Source organism: Pholis gunnellus (assembly GCF_910591455.1).
Source record: "Pholis gunnellus genome assembly, chromosome: 19".
In the NCBI taxonomy this organism is placed as follows: domain Eukaryota; kingdom Metazoa; phylum Chordata; class Actinopteri; order Perciformes; family Pholidae; genus Pholis; species Pholis gunnellus.
The window spans coordinates 21226682-21243259 of record NC_136546.1 but is presented as its reverse complement, the minus strand read 5'-3'; the positions used below and the strand labels follow the sequence as shown (position 1 = coordinate 21243259).

Below are 16578 nucleotides of genomic sequence, written 5' to 3'. Positions count from 1 at the left end.
ATGTCTACTGGTCTTCATGTCTACTGGTCTTCATGTCTCACCTCAGAGGGTTTGTGTCGTCCTCTCCTCACCAGCTCCAGCAGCAGAGGACAGTTCCTGTTCACCTCGGATTCTGACAGACCCAGATCTCTGCAGACCAGGTCCCGACTGTCCAGACTGTTGAGCTGTTTGGAGGACAGAGGACAGAAGACAGTGAGACAGAGACCAGACCCTGACTCAGACTCTGGTCTCCTGGTCCTCAGACTCACCGAGTTGATCTCCGGCTGGAACACCGCCAGGCTGAAGTCCAGGTTGAAGACCTGCAGGAAGTCCACGATGAGACCGGCCACCAGACGTCCTGCAGAGAGACGCCTCATAATTCATCTCATATCTGTTTTATGTTCACGTGAAAACATCTTCAATCTGCTGGATTTATTCTAGTTCATCACTAAAACTACATTTTACAGACTACACGTGAACGCATCATGATGACGTTATAATGTAGCTTCAGCCAGTCCTCATGTTCACTGAGCAGAGCCTGAAGGCATCATGATGTCACTGAATGAACCTCCGTTGGTTAGCCGTTAGCGGTGCTGCTAACGCTACTAGCTCTCCTCTGATTGGTTGTTTACAATGAAACATGATCAGAGACTAGAAACACAAGTTCTACTGAGTCAGTGAAACTTTATTTACACTCTGATGGTTAACGATACACTGACCCCGCCCACTCTCAGCCGTCCAATCAGATGTGGAGGATTTCTACTGGGACCAAAAGTCAGAATAATTTTCATGATTGATTGTTTTCTCCATGAATCAATGAATGAAGGTCTTCTGTTCTCTATCACCTTTCATACACGAAATATTAATATTATTAAAGAAATGTGGAGAAGATTCAACGTGTCAAACAACAATCTGAATGTTTCTACCTTTAAATGATACCAGAGAAGAAGAAGCTGCTGCTGTTTGAAGGATCACAGCGCTCCCATGTGGTGACAAACAGGAAGTACAACTTCATCAGATGAACGACGAGCGACTCACCGTCTCTGCTGTTCAGACACTTCTTCAGGTTCTCGTTGATCAGAGGACTTTTGTTCTGAGAGGAACAGAAAATAAAGTGAAACATCCGGATGTGAATCTTCATGAATACAGACACCTGGAACCACCTCGTGGGTCCATATTAAACACCGTGATGGTGTCACCATGACATCAATCGTGATATTTAATTTATCTCCAGACAGAAGCATGAACCTTCACCTCCAGCTTGTCCTGCTCCTCCATGGCCAGGAACACTGCTGCCCTCATCTCCGCCTGCAGGAGGAACACAGACCAACCACCAACGAAGAAGAAGGAGGAGGAACATACTTTGTGAACTATTGTCTGCTCAGTTCAGTTTAACGATCAACAACAAACACACGAGCCGTCATTAAGTGTAGTTTTCTCACATAATACTTCTTAAAATACCTTCAAAGAAACTTCTTCAAGTGCAGTAAAACTTAAAGCTATAAATAAATAAATGTCTTTACTCAGACGGTCAGCAGTAAAAGTACTAATACCACAGTGTAGAAATACTCTGAAGTACAAGTACTGCATTCAGGATTTTACTGAAGTACAAAGGTATCAGCATCAAAGTAAAAGTATTTATTATATAGAATAATATACATCAAATCATAGTATTATAATTATTGACGTGTTCGTTATTTACTTTATTATGAAGCCAAATCCAGAACAAGAGAAACAATTCTAAATATTCTGTTAAAAATATATTGTTTTGAATAAAATATTTATTTAGATTTTTCACTTTCATATATATTTATATTTATATTTCGGACTTTTGTCCCTGATCTGGCGTGGGGGGCGTGGCCTCACCTGAGAGGGGCGTGGCCTCATTAGTGACAGCTTAACAAAGAAGGCTGAGGAGCTTCCTCGACCACGTTGCCTTCAGGTAACGTGGGCACCATGAGAACACTTTCTCTACACCATGTTCACGTGAACGCAGTAAAAAGTTCTGTTTCAGACTCTACTTGGCACGAATCGCAGAATAAGAGCAATAAACCAGAGAAGCATATTACTAAGCGGAGGAAAATAAACTAGCCAGGATTCCCTCGGTAGCGGCGAGCGAAGAGGGAAATGTGGCGTACGGAGGACCGCCTGACCGGCGTCGCTCGGTGGCCTGAGTCCTTCTGATCGAGGCTCAGCCCGCGGACGGCGTGAGGCCGGTAACGGGCCGGTCTTCTCAGAGTCGGGTTGTTTGGGAATGCAGCCCAAAGCGGGCGGCAAACTCCATCTACGGCTAAATACTGACGGTCCACAAGCACCGTAAGGGACAGATGAAAAGAACTTTGAAGAGAGAGATCAAGAGGGCGTGAAACCGCTGACAGGCAGACGGGTCTCCTCTGGTCAGCGGGTCCAACGCACGAGTCAGAGGCTGAACACAGTGAAACAATGAAGGGCCGGTGAGGTGGGCGTCGCCCGCACCACCGGCCCGTCTTGTCCGCACCGTCGGAGAGGTGGAGTGTGAGTTTGTGCGATAGGACCCGAAAGATGGTGAACTACGCCTGGGCAGGGCGAAGCCAGAGGACACTGGGTCCTGACCTGAGTATTGGGACCAAAGACTCGTCCAGCCAGAGGTTGTTTCCACTGCATACACGTGAACATGGTGTAGAGAAAGTGTTGAGTCATAATTCTCGCGGTGCCCACGTTACCTGAAGGCAACGTGGTCGAGGAAGGTCCTCAGCCTTCTTTGTTAAGCTGTCACTCATGATGCCCCGCCCCTCTCAGCTGATGCCACGCCCCTCTCAGCTGATGCCACGCCCCCACGCCAGATGAAAATATAAGACCTCAAATATCAAAATATATATGAAAGTGAAAAATGAAAATAAACATTTTATTCAAAACAATTCCATAACTGAATAAAAATGATATCCAACCCCAAAACCTTTTCATTCACTTATTTTTATTATGTTTAAGACCAACTTGAGCTTTCAGCTTCAAATGATCAAAACTCTGGGCCTGGATTTGGCTCCATGCTAACCCGTTGAGCTAACATTAGCCTAGCCTAGCATCGCTAGTTAACGGTACTTTTGACCGAGTGTTCCGGACCTTCAGCTTGTTGAGGACTCCGTTGTTCTCCAGGTTCTGGATCAGGAGGTCCCGCAGCTCGGTGTCGTCCTCTGTAGCCGACATGGTTAGCTGGAAGCTAACTGCTAACGGCTAACTGGGCAACAGAACCAAAACAAACCACCCGGAAGTGTCTTCTTCTACTGTTTTTATTATCGTGTCAGAGAGCAGGACACCGCTACCTGCTGGACGGAGAGAGGAACTGAACAGAAACAGAAAGTGTGATATTTATTCTTTAGAAATGATTCAATAAACTCAATAATGTGATTGATGTTATATCTGTGTTATTGTAGCCACTACAATAGTATTATATATTACTATAAAAGAAGCTCATGTTTTACATATATTCATATTTAAACTATCTGAAATAATTACCAATAAGTTTTCTCAGAATACAAAACGATGAAATTTGGCACAAATTCTGTAGAAAATGAGAATGTATGATGTTTATAAATGCATCGTCATTATTACACTCATTATGTAAAGGTGTGATGGAAGAATGTCTCTACTTTATAGAAACATCATAAATATATGTTCAGGAAACATGTAGAAATAATTTGATCTTTACAGAAAAATGTTTATTACACAACAAGAAGAGAAAGAGAGGAGGAGGAAGGAGAAGAGGAGAGGAGAGGAGAAGAAGAGAAGAAAAGAAGAAGAAGAGGAAGAGGAGGAAGGACCAGAAGAGATGGATGTGTGGGGAGAAGAAAGAGGGGGGCTCAGAGGGGAGGGGGGGCAGACAGACTGAGGAGGAGGAGGAACAGGAAGAAGAGGAGGAAGGAGCATCAGCAGCAGGACACACAGACACACAGACGGACCGTCGGAGGATCACGGAGCCTCCGCCGCCGCCTCTGAGCTGCTGCAGCCGGACACAGAAGCAACAGACCCGGCCGCAGACACGGAGCCATGGCCGCTGAAGACAACCCATCCACGGCTTGCACCGGCTCCAGCCTGCTGCAGCCGGTCAGCGAGATCACCAACCTGCCGCTGGACCAGGTAAGATCCTCCACATCAGCTCCGGGGCTCCGGGGCTCCGGTGGGTCTCTGACACACCGAGAAAAAAGCGACGTGCACGGCAACAAAAAACGAGTCTGAGAGCGAAACCGAGCGGATCAGAGCGACGACGGGTTTAAAATGGAAGGAGGCCTCGAACACACAGACACACACACAGACACACACAGACACACACAGACAGTCAGGAACCTTAAACACTGTGTCGTCGGTGAGACGAGATGGCAGCTGGGTGGTGGTGTGTCTGATGAAGATGAAGATGAAGAGCAGGAGGATAAATCAGTGATCAGCTGGTTGACTCTGAGGTCATGATGCTCACAGGCCCGAATAATAATAATTATAATAACAATGATAATTATAATGATAATAATACATATATTAATAATAATAATATGAACATGTAGTTAATAGAATCACAACAATACAAAGCAGCTCTGTGTGAACATCACAAACAATATACATGATGAAATATATGAAAGAAGAAGAAAATGACATTCATCACATATTTTAGATTTTTAGCAGCTGGTTTGCTATCTGCTGTATAAAAGGTGTTTCTGTAGTAAAGTATAAATATGCATTCATATCAGAGCTGTAACTGATGATTAGTTTGATCCATAAAATGTCAAATAGTGAAAAATGTTTCCAAAATGTCTGAACTTAAGAGGCTGAAAAGCACGTTTTGAGATTAAATGACTTATTTATCTGCTGATTGATTCAATGTGATCGTTCTTTTACTTCACAAAGGATCTCAGAACTTCTGATAGACCTTCACACATTAGTAGACTCTGATGATCCAGACTCTGATGATCCAGACTCTGATGATCCAGACTCTGAAGATCCAGACTCTGATGATCCAGATTCTGATGATCCAGACTCTGATGATCCAGACTCTGAAGATCCAGACTCTGATGATCCAGACTCTGATGATCCAGACTCTGATGATCCAGACTCTGAAGATCCAGACTCTGTCGTTGAACTCGTCTATTGCCTGTCGGTTGTTGAATCCGTCTATTTTTTAACCCGTCTATTGTCCGTCTGTTGCGAGACTCATCTGCCATTGAACTCGTCTGTTGTCCATCTATTGTTGAACTCGTCTGTCGTTGAAGTTGTCTGTCGTTAAACTCGTCTGTTGTTGAACTCGTCTGTAGTTGAACTCGTCTGTAGTTGAACTCGTCTGTTGTTGAACTCGTCTGTTGTTGAACTCGTCTGTAGTTGAACTCGTCTGTAGTTGAACTCGTCTGTTGTTGAACTCGTCTGTAGTTGAACTCGTCTGTAGTTGAACTCGTCTGTAGTTGAACTCGTCTGTAGTTGAACTCGTCTGTTGTTGAACTCGTCTGTAGTTGAACTCGTCTGTAGTTGAACTCGTCTGTAGTTGAACTCGTCTGTTGTTGAACTCGTCTGTAGTTGAACTCGTCTGTAGTTGAACTCGTCTGTTGTTGAACTCGTCTGTAGTTGAACTCGTCTGTAGTTGAACTCGTCTGTTGTTGAACTCGTCTGTGTTGCTTCAGACAGCAGACGCAGGAGGAAACACTAATCACTCAGTTTACACAACGTTCATTATTAATTCACACCAATAAGCCTGTTTCACTTTACATCTGGATCAAATGTTACGCTGCTGATACACAAACTGTCAGGAGTCACTGTGTCAGCAGGGTGTGTGGTTCTGTTAGCGGTTAGCTGTTAGCCAAACACACAATCCTCAACAATAACAAAGAACAAACTGTTTCCTCCTCTGTGTCTCTGGTCTCAGAGGTTTATACTAATACTACCCTTCTCTCTGTCTGGCAGGTGAACTTTGTGGTGTGTCAGCTCTGTGCTTTGCTGTCGGCCTTCTGGTTCCGTCTCTTCCTTCATCCCAGTAAAACCAGTCCCTTCATCAGACACGTGGTGGCCACTTTACTGGGACTCTACTTCGCTCTCTTCTGCTTTGGCTGGTGAGACAGAAAAATAAATATTTGATTTAAAGATACAGACACAGTCAGAATGAACAGTTTTAGAGGTATTGTTTCATGAGGTAGAGTACAGGGCAGTGGTGGAGAAAGTATTCAGATACTTTACTTCAGTAATAGTACTACTGCCACGCTTTAAAAATACTCAGTACTCAATACTTCAGTAAAAGCACTGCTTTGAAAATGTTACTTTAAGTAAAAGTATATCAGGAACATTTAGTTAAAGGTGGAATGTAACTATGAACATTTACTCAAGTACTATACTTAAGTACAATTCAAGGTACTTGTACTTCTTGTATTTCCATTATCTGCTACTTTATACTTCTACTACATCTCAGAGGTAAATATTGTACTTTTACTGCACTACATTTATCTGACAGCTTTATATATATATATATATATATATATATATATATATATATATTTGCTTACTTTGGTACTTTAAGTGTATTTTGATGCTGATACTATTGTACTTTTACTCAATAAACATTCTGAATGAAGTCTTACTTTAATAATGTATTTTTATACTGTGGTATATCTACTTTTACTGCAGAACCTGATGTTAAATACTTTTAAATACTGGTTTAATGACGATAGATGTTTGTTTTACTGTCGGGAGGTTTCCTGACATTTGATTGGTTCCCTGATGTTTGATTGGTTCCCTGATGTTTGATTGGTTCCCTGATGTTTGATTGGTTCCCTGATGTTTGATTGGTTCCCTGATGTTTGATTGGTTTCCTGATGTTTGATTGGTTCCCTGATGTTTGATTGGTTTCCTGATGTTTGATTGGTTCCCTGACGTTTGATTGGTTCCCTGATGTTTGATTGGTTCCCTGATGTTTGATTGGTTTCCTGATGTTTGATTGGTTTCCTGATGTTTGATTGGTTTCCTGATGTTTGATTGGTTCCCTGATGTTTGATTGGTTCCCTGACGTTTGATTGGTTCCCTGACGTTTGATTGGTTCCCTGACGTTTGATTGGTTCCCTGATGTTTGATTGGTTCCCTGATGTTTGATTGGTTCCCTGATGTTTGATTGGTTTCCTGATGTTTGATTGGTTCCCTGATGTTTGATTGGTTCCCTGACGTTTGATTGGTTCCCTGATGTTTGATTGGTTCCCTGATGTTTGATTGGTTTCCTGATGTTTGATTGGTTCCCTGATGTTTGATTGGTTTCCTGATGTTTGATTGGTTCCCTGACGTTTGATTGGTTCCCTGATGTTTGATTGGTTTCCTGATGTTTGATTGGTTCCCTGATGTTTGATTGGTTCCCTGACGTTTGGTTTCCTGTGTGTTCAGGTACGCCCTTCACTTCCTGCTTCAGAGTGGACTCACCTACGGCATCATGATCCTGACCGGAGTGGAACACATGCACAAGTGAGCTTCACAGAGTCCTCATGTAGTGTTAGAGGTTTAACAGAAACCCAGTGCTGTTTGGAGGATCGGGTTCAGTGTTTAGGTCTTTCTACCACATCTCATGGCCTTCTTCAGGATGAAGACTGTCTCTGTTCAGAGATGTTCTCTGGTGTCAGACCTGAACTTTACCTGGTCCTCCACTAAGTCCTGGTCCGTGATCTTTGACCCTGGTCCTCCACTGAGTCCTGGTCCCTGACCAGTAGCAGCTGCATTGGAGCAGCTGCAGGTTCGGGGTCTTACTCAGGGGCACCTCAGTGGTAGCAGTGAGGAACCAGTTCAGGGATCAAACCAGTGACCTTCAGTGGGTAGTTGTGGCTGTAATGGACTCTGCAGCTTGTAGGGGGGGTGCTACCAGAACCTCATCTGGACCTGATGAAGGTTAACGAGGATCTCTGTGTGTTTTCAGATACTGCCTCCTGGTGGCTCTCAGCTACCTGAGTCTGTGTCAGATCACTCGAGTCTACGTCTTCGACTACGGGATGTACTCCGCCGACTTCACAGGGTGAGACACGCCTCCTTCTGTCTGTCTGTCTGTCTGTCTGTCTGTCTGTCTGTCTGTCTGTCTGTCTGTCTGTCTGTCTGTCTGTCTGTCTGCTCGTCCACACTGACGTCCCGATGGCTTCTCTGTGTTCTCTCTGCAGCCCTATGATGGTGATCACTCAGAAGATCACCAGTCTGGCCTTTGAGATCCATGACGGTGAGACAACGAGGCTCTCAGAGTTGTTGGAAGGTTCATGTTTAAAGCTTTTATTCATATATATATATATATATTTGTGTTTTTCCTCATACAGGGATGGCACGAAAAGAGGAAAGTCTGACTCCGGGACAGAAGATTTTGGCGATAAGGTTTGTTTGTAGATTGTAGTGGAATGACTGTGGTAAATGGAGAGCAGGGCCGTCGGTGGTTCGATCCCCGGCTCCGGCTCTGCTAGTTGCATATCATGTGTCCTTGAGCAAGACACTTAACCCCAAATTGCTCCCGTAGCTGTGCCTACGGTGTAGAATGTGATAGAATCTGAATTGTAAGTCTCTTTGGATGAAAGCGTCTGATGACTGTAATGTGATGTACTGGTCCTGGTCTGTGTGTGCGTCCACAGGAGGATGCCCAGTCTGCTGGAGTACTTCAGCTACAACTGTAACTTCATGGGGATCCTCGCCGGACCCACCAGCTCCTACAACGACTACATCGCCTTCATCGAGGGAGACCCCCGTCGCCATAGAGACCAGGAGGCTGACAGGAAGCTGAGGCAGAGCGAGCCCTCGCCAAACGTACGACTCATAATAATATTATCATAAAATACATTTAATTAGGACTGTTTCTGAGTTTCTAAAAAGGATTTTATGACGATGTGGAGGGATGTTGGGAATATTGGATATCAGTTGATACCAATTGACCCTTCGCTAAGCCCCGCCCCTCAAATGCAGACTGGCCAATCACAGAGAAGCATCATCTCTGACCAGGAGCTCTGCTCCATAGACTCTCATCAATGGTTCCAGATGTTCTTCATGTTCAGGCTGTTTAAGGGGATTGGAAGCTAATCGTGGTCTATTTTTGGATAGTACGATAATATGTCTTCAGGGAGTGCAGTTAGTGACAGTGTGGGATCCATGGTAACAGAAGTAGCAGCAGGGGGCGGGGCTTTGCAAAGGGTCAATTCCGATTGGATGCATGTAAAACTTGCTCAGTGCACAAGCTACAAACTAAAATTCTGATTTCGTGGAGGAACAGTAACACATCATCTGCATAGCGACTGATTTTGTACAGTCTGAATGTCTTCAATGAAATGTTAAAGAGAGAGAGAGAGAGAGAGAGAGAGACAGAGAGAGAGAGAGAGAGAGACAGAGAGAGAGAGAGACAGAGAGAGAGGAGAGAGAGACAGAGAGAGAGAGAGAGAGACAGAGAGAGAGAGAGAGAGAGACAGAGAGACAGAGAGAGAGAGACAGAGAGAGAGAGAGAGAGACAGAGAGAGAGAGAGACAGAGAGACAGAGAGACAGAGAGAGAGAGAGACAGAGAGAGAGAGAGACAGAGAGAGAGAGAGAGAGAGACAGAGAGAGAGAGAGACAGAGAGAGACAGAGAGAGAGAGGAGGTTACTGTTCCCTAAGTCTAGTCAACTAGAACCAACGTGTGTCTCCTCAGACCGAGGTCGTCCGTAAAGTGGCCACCTCCTTCTTCTGCCTCCTGGTGTTCCTCTCGGTGTGTAAAGTTTTCCCCGTGGAGCGAAACATTGACGACGACTTCATTGCCACCATGCCGTTCTACGCCCAGGTGGTCTACCTGTACCTGTCCATGCTGACCACCAGACCCAAGTACTACTTCGTCTGGACGCTCGGTGGGTGTCTCACCTTTCTTCTTCTTCTAATCTATTGTTAACCTCAGACAGACTGTCTCACCTTTCTTCTTCTTCTTCTGCTCTATTGTTGACCTCAGCTGATGCCATCAACAACGCCGCCGGCTTCGGTTTTAACGGCTACGACAGCGACGGCTCTCCTCGCTGGGACCTCATCTCCAACCTGAGGATCCTGAACATCGAGGTCTGGACTCGACTCGCCACGTTTAACCTGAAGCTGCTCTGGATGTTTATTTCTACTAAACTGTTGATTTTCTCTGTTTCTCTTCCAGTTAGCCACCAGCTTCAAAGTGTTCCTCGACAACTGGAACATTCAGACAGCTCACTGGCTCAAAAGGTCTGAGCGCATTCTGTTTCTATTAGTTTATGATGTTATTTATCTACAGTAGAACCACAGTGTGTCGGTCAGACGGACGGCAGTAAAATATTTACCTCTTGAACTCTTGGTTTTTCTTTTTAAATTTCCCTTTAAAACCCTCCTTTTGTTTAACACTCAACTCTTATTAAAGCTATACGAGACAGCCGGCTTTAGGGTAATGTCTGAGGACGAGCACACTGAGAACAAACTGTATTTTATTCATACACATCACTCACAGTCACACAAGTCTCTGTGTGGACTGCTGCCTCTGCTGGCGGATCTGTAACAGGACGTTATTATCTGCACCTGCAGACACTATGAGTGGACAATGGACTCATTATTCTGTCCGACCTCTGACCTCTGGTTGACAGGGTGTGTTACGAGCGATGTCCCTACCACCCAACGGCAGCCACCTTCATCCTGTCAGCCATGTGGCACGGAGCTTATCCGGGCTACTACCTCACCTTCCTCACCGGCATCGTCATCACGCTGGCTGCTAGAGCGGTGAGCTGTCCCTGCTAACTGCTAGCTGTTAGCTTGTAATGCTGCTAAGTAACTGTTAGCTGTTAGCTTGTAATCATGCTAGCTGACTGTTAGCTGTTAGCTTGTAATCGTGCTAGCTGTTAGCTGGTGACGAGTCCCCTAACTGTAACGTTTTAATCTCTCAGGTCCGACACAACGTTCGGCCTCACTTCCTGCAGTCACCCGCCCACAAGCTGGTCTATGATGTCATCACGTGGGCAGCCACTCAGATCGCTATCTGCTACACAGTGGTGCCTTTTGTCCTTCTGTCCGTCGGTCCATCCATCAAGTTCTACAGGTCAGTAACCAGTCAGGTTTAACCAGTGACGGGCTGTGCATTTTATACCTGGGCCTTCACTGCTGAAATACCACCTTATAACCACACGATGGCGCCACAGCTAGGGTTATTATTCGTTTCTAGGGCTGTAACTATATAACGTTACGTATTCGTATTAAACCGTTCGGTACGAGGCTTACAAACCGAACAATACGTTTGAATAATACTAGTGTATTTGGAAAATGCAGAAGCTTAAATTGTAGGAAATATAATGTTTTCTGGCTCACTATGCGACAACGGTCTGTGTGACCTCTGAACCGGAACAAACACAGCTGATGCCCCGCAAGTGTTCCGGGAGGCTAGGCTAACTAGCTTAACGGAAAAACAACAGCAGCAACACGCATTCTGCTACACACTCAAGGGCCATTCAGATATTAGATGTAAAAAAACAAACCAGTTGACTTATCAAATGCTGATCACATCCTCCTTTCTTTGTTGACAAAGAGTTTAATCCCACAGTTAAATCCCAACTCACAAATCCATTTCTCCTCCTTCAGCCATTGAGTGTTAAAAAACAAAGCTAGGTAAAAAAAAAAAAATCTACACCATGCAAAATGCAAAAAATATCATAATTTCATCCATATCTTTCAATTTGAACTCTTACTACTCAGACTAAGCCTCTGTTGCAAGTTTCGTTTCACAATAGTCACGTGCTCGCCCACTGACCAATCACAGCGCACGCTGCACCTCACTGCAGAGCCGCTGCTGCAAACAGAGCTGCACGTAATGCTGACGTAGCTGTAGGCCTGCAAACCGCTCTGGTGCGTCCATGAATCTCAAACTAAAGATCTGATTGGTTGAAGACTGTCAATCAACAACATCGTCCCCATTCAACTTAAACTGCACATGGATTCACTGGTGAGTCTGCAGGCCTGGGGCCTCTCTTCTACCTAGAGACACAGAGGTGAACTCTGATTGGATAAAAGCTCTACTTAAAACAAGCTGCACTGAAGCAGAGCAGCTGAGGAACACAGTAGCTGTGCAATGAGAACATAAGTTAATGGGAAAAATATTTTTATAAATGATAATACATGTAGTGTATTTAAGAAAAAATATTAAATTATAAAATAGCTCTAACTTTGTGATTCTGTTTAGGCCAGCAGAGAAGGCTTTGCAGGCCCTGACGGCCCACCACTGGGGTTTAACTCAGGTTTAACTTTGAGCTAGTCAGGTTTAACTTTGAGCTAGTCAGGTCAGTTTTAGTCCATCGTTGAGGAAACTTCACCTCATATAATGCTGTTTACTACAAACATACCTCGATTCTGGAAAACTATTCAGTGTGTAAAAGCACTGTGAATCTCTTCCTTTAGCTGTTCGATGCCGTGAAGTCGTGAGAATCGAGACGTCAGACGTGGTGTTAGATCTGAACTCTCTTCACCATGTTCCCTCCTCCCTGCAGGTCCTGGTACTTCAGCCTCCACATCGGCTGTGTTCTGCTGGCCGTGGCGCTGCCGGTCAAACCGAGACATCTCCGCCTCAAAGACCAGCAGAAGAACCTTCACCAGGAGCCGGTCCAGCACCGCCCGGAGCCGGTCCAGCACCACCCGGAGGCTACAGACAGCAAATGCAGCCAGAAGGAAAAAAACACATGAGACCAGAGGACAACAGAAACAGCCATGTCCAACATTTTATTTCCATAAACTTGTATAGAAAGAAGAGGAGGTGAACCACATCAAACGGAACCTTTCCTCCTGTCTCGGTACTAAAACACGATGGTTCATGACAGCAAGTTTAAAATACTGTATTATTTGGATTCACAGGACGACGAAACCAACAAAAAACAGGCCCTGAATATTTGCAGTCTGAGTTTGTAGGATACCTGACGTGGTTTGACTGCCGGGACTCAAACACAAGGTTATTTTTTGGGTCGGGTGGCAGCTTCAGGTTAATGTGCAATGATGGAAGATAGGGTATATATATACATTAATACATATATATATATATATATATATATATATATATGTATATATGTACACATGGAGCAGCTGTCCTGAAGTGTTATGGCCGCCCTCTCCGGTCAGAAAGCTGCCGATTGAATGAATGAAAGGAGGAATAAATGAAAAGGATGAAGAGGAAAATGACTGAACGGACGATTTTAATGAGTACACGAATGAAAAGATAAAGTCCAGTAAAGAATCTCCACCACATTCCTCCCAGACCGTCTGACTCATCGTGTTATAATCTATTAAACCACAACTTCACAGTACTCATAGAATTTATAGTTTGGAGAAAAGTGCCAATGATTATTCCACTCAGTCGCCTTAGTTGTTCTGTCTTTTACAAGAAAAAGAAAAAGTGCTGCTTAGCAGGATAAGTATTAACTCTTTGTGGTGAGGAGGGCGTTGTGTTTACATTTGTAGATGTCACGTTTTTTGTCACGTTGTTATTTATGTAAATTCAAAGACTTTGTGTTTTGATGTAAGATGTGACGCCGCTTGAAGAAGATGAAAACGTCTCACGAGGGTTTAGGAAAACTCCATGATGTGAAGTTAAAATACAAATCAGGTTCCTCTTAAATAAAAGCATCTCACAACAGCAGGAAGTGAACCCAACGTTCATCTGTTGGTTCCATGAAGGCGTTAGCTAATGTTTAGTTTAATAGCTAAACTGTTTGGTTTCAGGTTAGCTAACGGTTTAATTTAGCCGCTAAAATAAGCTGGTTTAGCGTAGCTGCTAACGCTGGTTTAGGGTTAACTAAAGGTTATCTAGTGAGTTGTGAAGCTAAACAGACTCGTTCAGGTTAGCTAACTGTTAATAGTTAAATTAAACAGATATAATGGTTTAGATCAGGCTAGCTAACGGGGCAGTTACTAAAACAGTTTGGTAAAGCTAATGGTTGAGTTTAGAGGCTAAACCTTGGACGTATTGTAAGAACTAACTGGACCCAAAGATGGCGACTATTCCGTTGAGAATTGCTGTTTCTAGCTTCCCGGTTTACTACCAGTGTTTCTCCCGCTGGCTCGTTGACTTTACAGTATTATAACCTTTCCTCAGCTTGAGGAACGTTTGACATATATCCTATAAAACCTCCATGGATCAGAAGTTCTAATTAGAAAGAGTCATAATTGACTTTGCGGTTCGAGGTGTCCTCTCAACAGTTTTACAGACGTCTTGTTTTAATGGTGTTTTATGGGGAAATGCTTTTGGGCTGCAGGGGAATGTTTCATTGTAATAACGTGAGTGGTTACTGGCTTCTGATCCAGTTCTTGTTAACCATCCATGGTGTCAACACTTTGGTTTAACAGCCTAGTGAAAACAAACAACACAACAGCTTAGTTTGGCTAATGGGCAGTTTAGCAATGTTAGCATGGTTATGTAGCCCAGATTAGCTGACTCTTGATTAGCTAAATCAACTGGTTCAGCTAGCAAATGTTTCATTTTATGAGCTTTAACACATTGGTTCAAGTTATGATTCAGTTGAGCTGAAAAACAGTTCAGCGTGGAGACTAAAACAGTTAGTTTTGGGGTTGGCTAACGCGTTCAGTGTAGAAGCTGAACCGGTTAGCTCCAGTTAGCTAACGGTTCAGTGTAGAAGCTGAACCGGTTAGCTCCAGTTAGCTAACGGTTCAGTTGAGCTAAAAACAGCCCCAGGTTAGCTAACAGGACAGTTTGGTTCAGCTTGTTTCAGCTAAAGGTTCAGACTAGTAAATCCTTACTCCATTAATGTTTATGAAATGACGCATCATGCCATGTTAGTATGGTTATGTAGCATGCCATGTTAGCATGGTTATGTAGCCTCCTGCCCATCTCGTTCTCCATGACGTGTTTCTAATCAGTGTTAAGTAGACGAGAGAACAACAGACTTTCAGATTCAGGATATTTTTCACCACCAACTCGTTTATGTCCGTCGTGTCTCTTTTGGGCAGAATCAGTAAAAGCAGATTTGTTAACGTTCCCATCTGTTCTCCTGTTTTATCACATTGTAAAAGGAACCTTGAGAACCTGGACGAGGACGTGACGACGTCACCGATGAACATCGAGGCTTCGGCTGATTGTTTGAGACGAAACGTTCTTGAACCGGCCTCGTGTCTGTAGGGTTGATATGGACGACATGTTTGTTTGGTTCTTTTGTAAAATGATGTGATTAAACCTTGGGATTTTTTTGACACTTGACGTTAAGTGTGTGTTGTTGATGTTTGAGAGGTTATCAGACTACCTGGAGGTGATTAGTAACAGGAAGATAAGACCTACTTCTTTCTGCACTTTAAACCCTAATAAAGTGAACCAGGCCGACACTCAAGTTATGCTAATTCCTCAGAGGATTAGCTGGTTAAAGAACGTAAAAAGAACCATTAAAACCAACAGCACAAATGATTAGACAAAGAAATATCATTTTAAAGCCATGAATAGAGACTAAAGGAGACTAAAGGAGAGTAAAGGAGACTAAAGGAGACTAAAGGAAAGTAAAGGAGACTAAAGGAGAGTAAAGGAGAGTAAAGGAGAGTAAAGGAGACTAAAGGAGAGTAAAGGAGACTAAAGGAAAGTAAAGGAGACTTAAGGAGAGTAACTGATCGGCTGATCGGTAGAAGAAAACAACTTGTTTGTGTTAAACAACGAACTGCCAACATCTTAACTACCTTCTCTGTTCTCTTTATCAATAATGAACTAAATATGAAACTGAGGTGGGAAATTCATCACTAGATAATCTGACATTTTTCAAAATAAGATAAAAAATATAGTGACATGATTGATGTATGATGTCAGAGTTATGTGCTGAAACTATTTCTGGAAAATAAAAAGATTTATTTGTGTAAATATATATATTTAAATTAACATTTAAATTTGTCCATAAAAAAACACAAAAGAACTGAATAATGTACATAGCACGGTCTTCTTATTGGTTAGTTAGAGAGCGTCGGGTGTTCCGTGGGAAATTATCCAATTTCACTTAATATTTAGTTGCTGCATATAATTTTCCATTGTTGAGCGTCTGAGCTGCAATAGTGTCTGGATAAGTAATACACACTCTTCCATGCCAGTGGATGGCAGTAATAGCGCAATAAAGACCGTGTTCATTTAAAACAGTAGAATTGAATGATGTGTGGGAGAGGTTGAGGTGACGAACAGCGATGGAGAAATATTTGAATAATAAAAAGACAAATATACCGTGGCTCAGAAAAGGTTGAGAAACACTGTAGACGATACAATAAAACAAAACAAATAAAGAATATACATATTTAACTGGATATATATGTCATTGAATGTAGCAAAGGTGATAATTAATTATTTGTCACTGAAGAACAACTGAAAACATCTCAGTCCAAAGACTAAGAAGGAAATAATGCATAAATTAAATAAATACATGAATTAAAAGAATAAATTAATGCATTATTAATACAAACACGAAGGGAAATTTAAATATGTAATTAAATAAATAGGGGGAATTTATTAAAAGGTGAATTAATAAAAAGGCAAATACAAATAAATTCATGCCTACATTTACTTTTTTAATATTATTTTTAATACATTCAAAGGGCGCATTGATTTATTTATGGAGTCATTCGCAGCTTCCGTCCTTCACAATACAGCTGGTTGGATTGT

General features: G+C 43.0%; 2 protein-coding genes across 4 annotated transcripts in view; one reads left to right on the top strand and one right to left on the bottom strand.

Moving 5' to 3' along the window:
- cep43 (centrosomal protein 43) overlaps positions 1–3218 on the bottom strand; it is a 12412-nt gene extending 9194 nt beyond the window's left edge. For all 3 annotated transcript variants that reach the window (XM_079180244.1, XM_079180243.1, XM_079180245.1), the window contains exons 1-5: positions 3079–3218; positions 1234–1287; positions 1018–1072; positions 249–337; positions 42–164 (exon numbers count right to left, since the gene is read on the bottom strand). In XM_079180244.1, coding sequence (XP_079036370.1) covers positions 42–164; positions 249–337; positions 1018–1072; positions 1234–1287; positions 3079–3162 — 405 coding nt within the window. In that variant the 5' untranslated portion in view covers positions 3163–3218. The remainder of the gene's footprint in view (positions 1–41; positions 165–248; positions 338–1017; positions 1073–1233; positions 1288–3078) is intronic.
- Positions 3219–3987: 769 nt separating this feature from the next.
- On the top strand, positions 3988–12629 carry mboat2b (membrane bound O-acyltransferase domain containing 2b; the record flags this gene model as incomplete). The annotated part of the gene is made up of 13 exons (XM_079179883.1): positions 3988–4092; positions 5896–6041; positions 7354–7431; positions 7877–7972; positions 8112–8167; positions 8262–8316; positions 8568–8739; positions 9610–9802; positions 9901–10004; positions 10093–10157; positions 10550–10682; positions 10847–10998; positions 12437–12629. Exons 1-13 carry the CDS (start codon positions 4003–4005, stop codon positions 12627–12629), a joined length of 1533 nt encoding a protein of 510 aa, XP_079036009.1. The 5' UTR covers positions 3988–4002.
- Positions 12630–16578: the final 3949 nt, after the last annotated feature.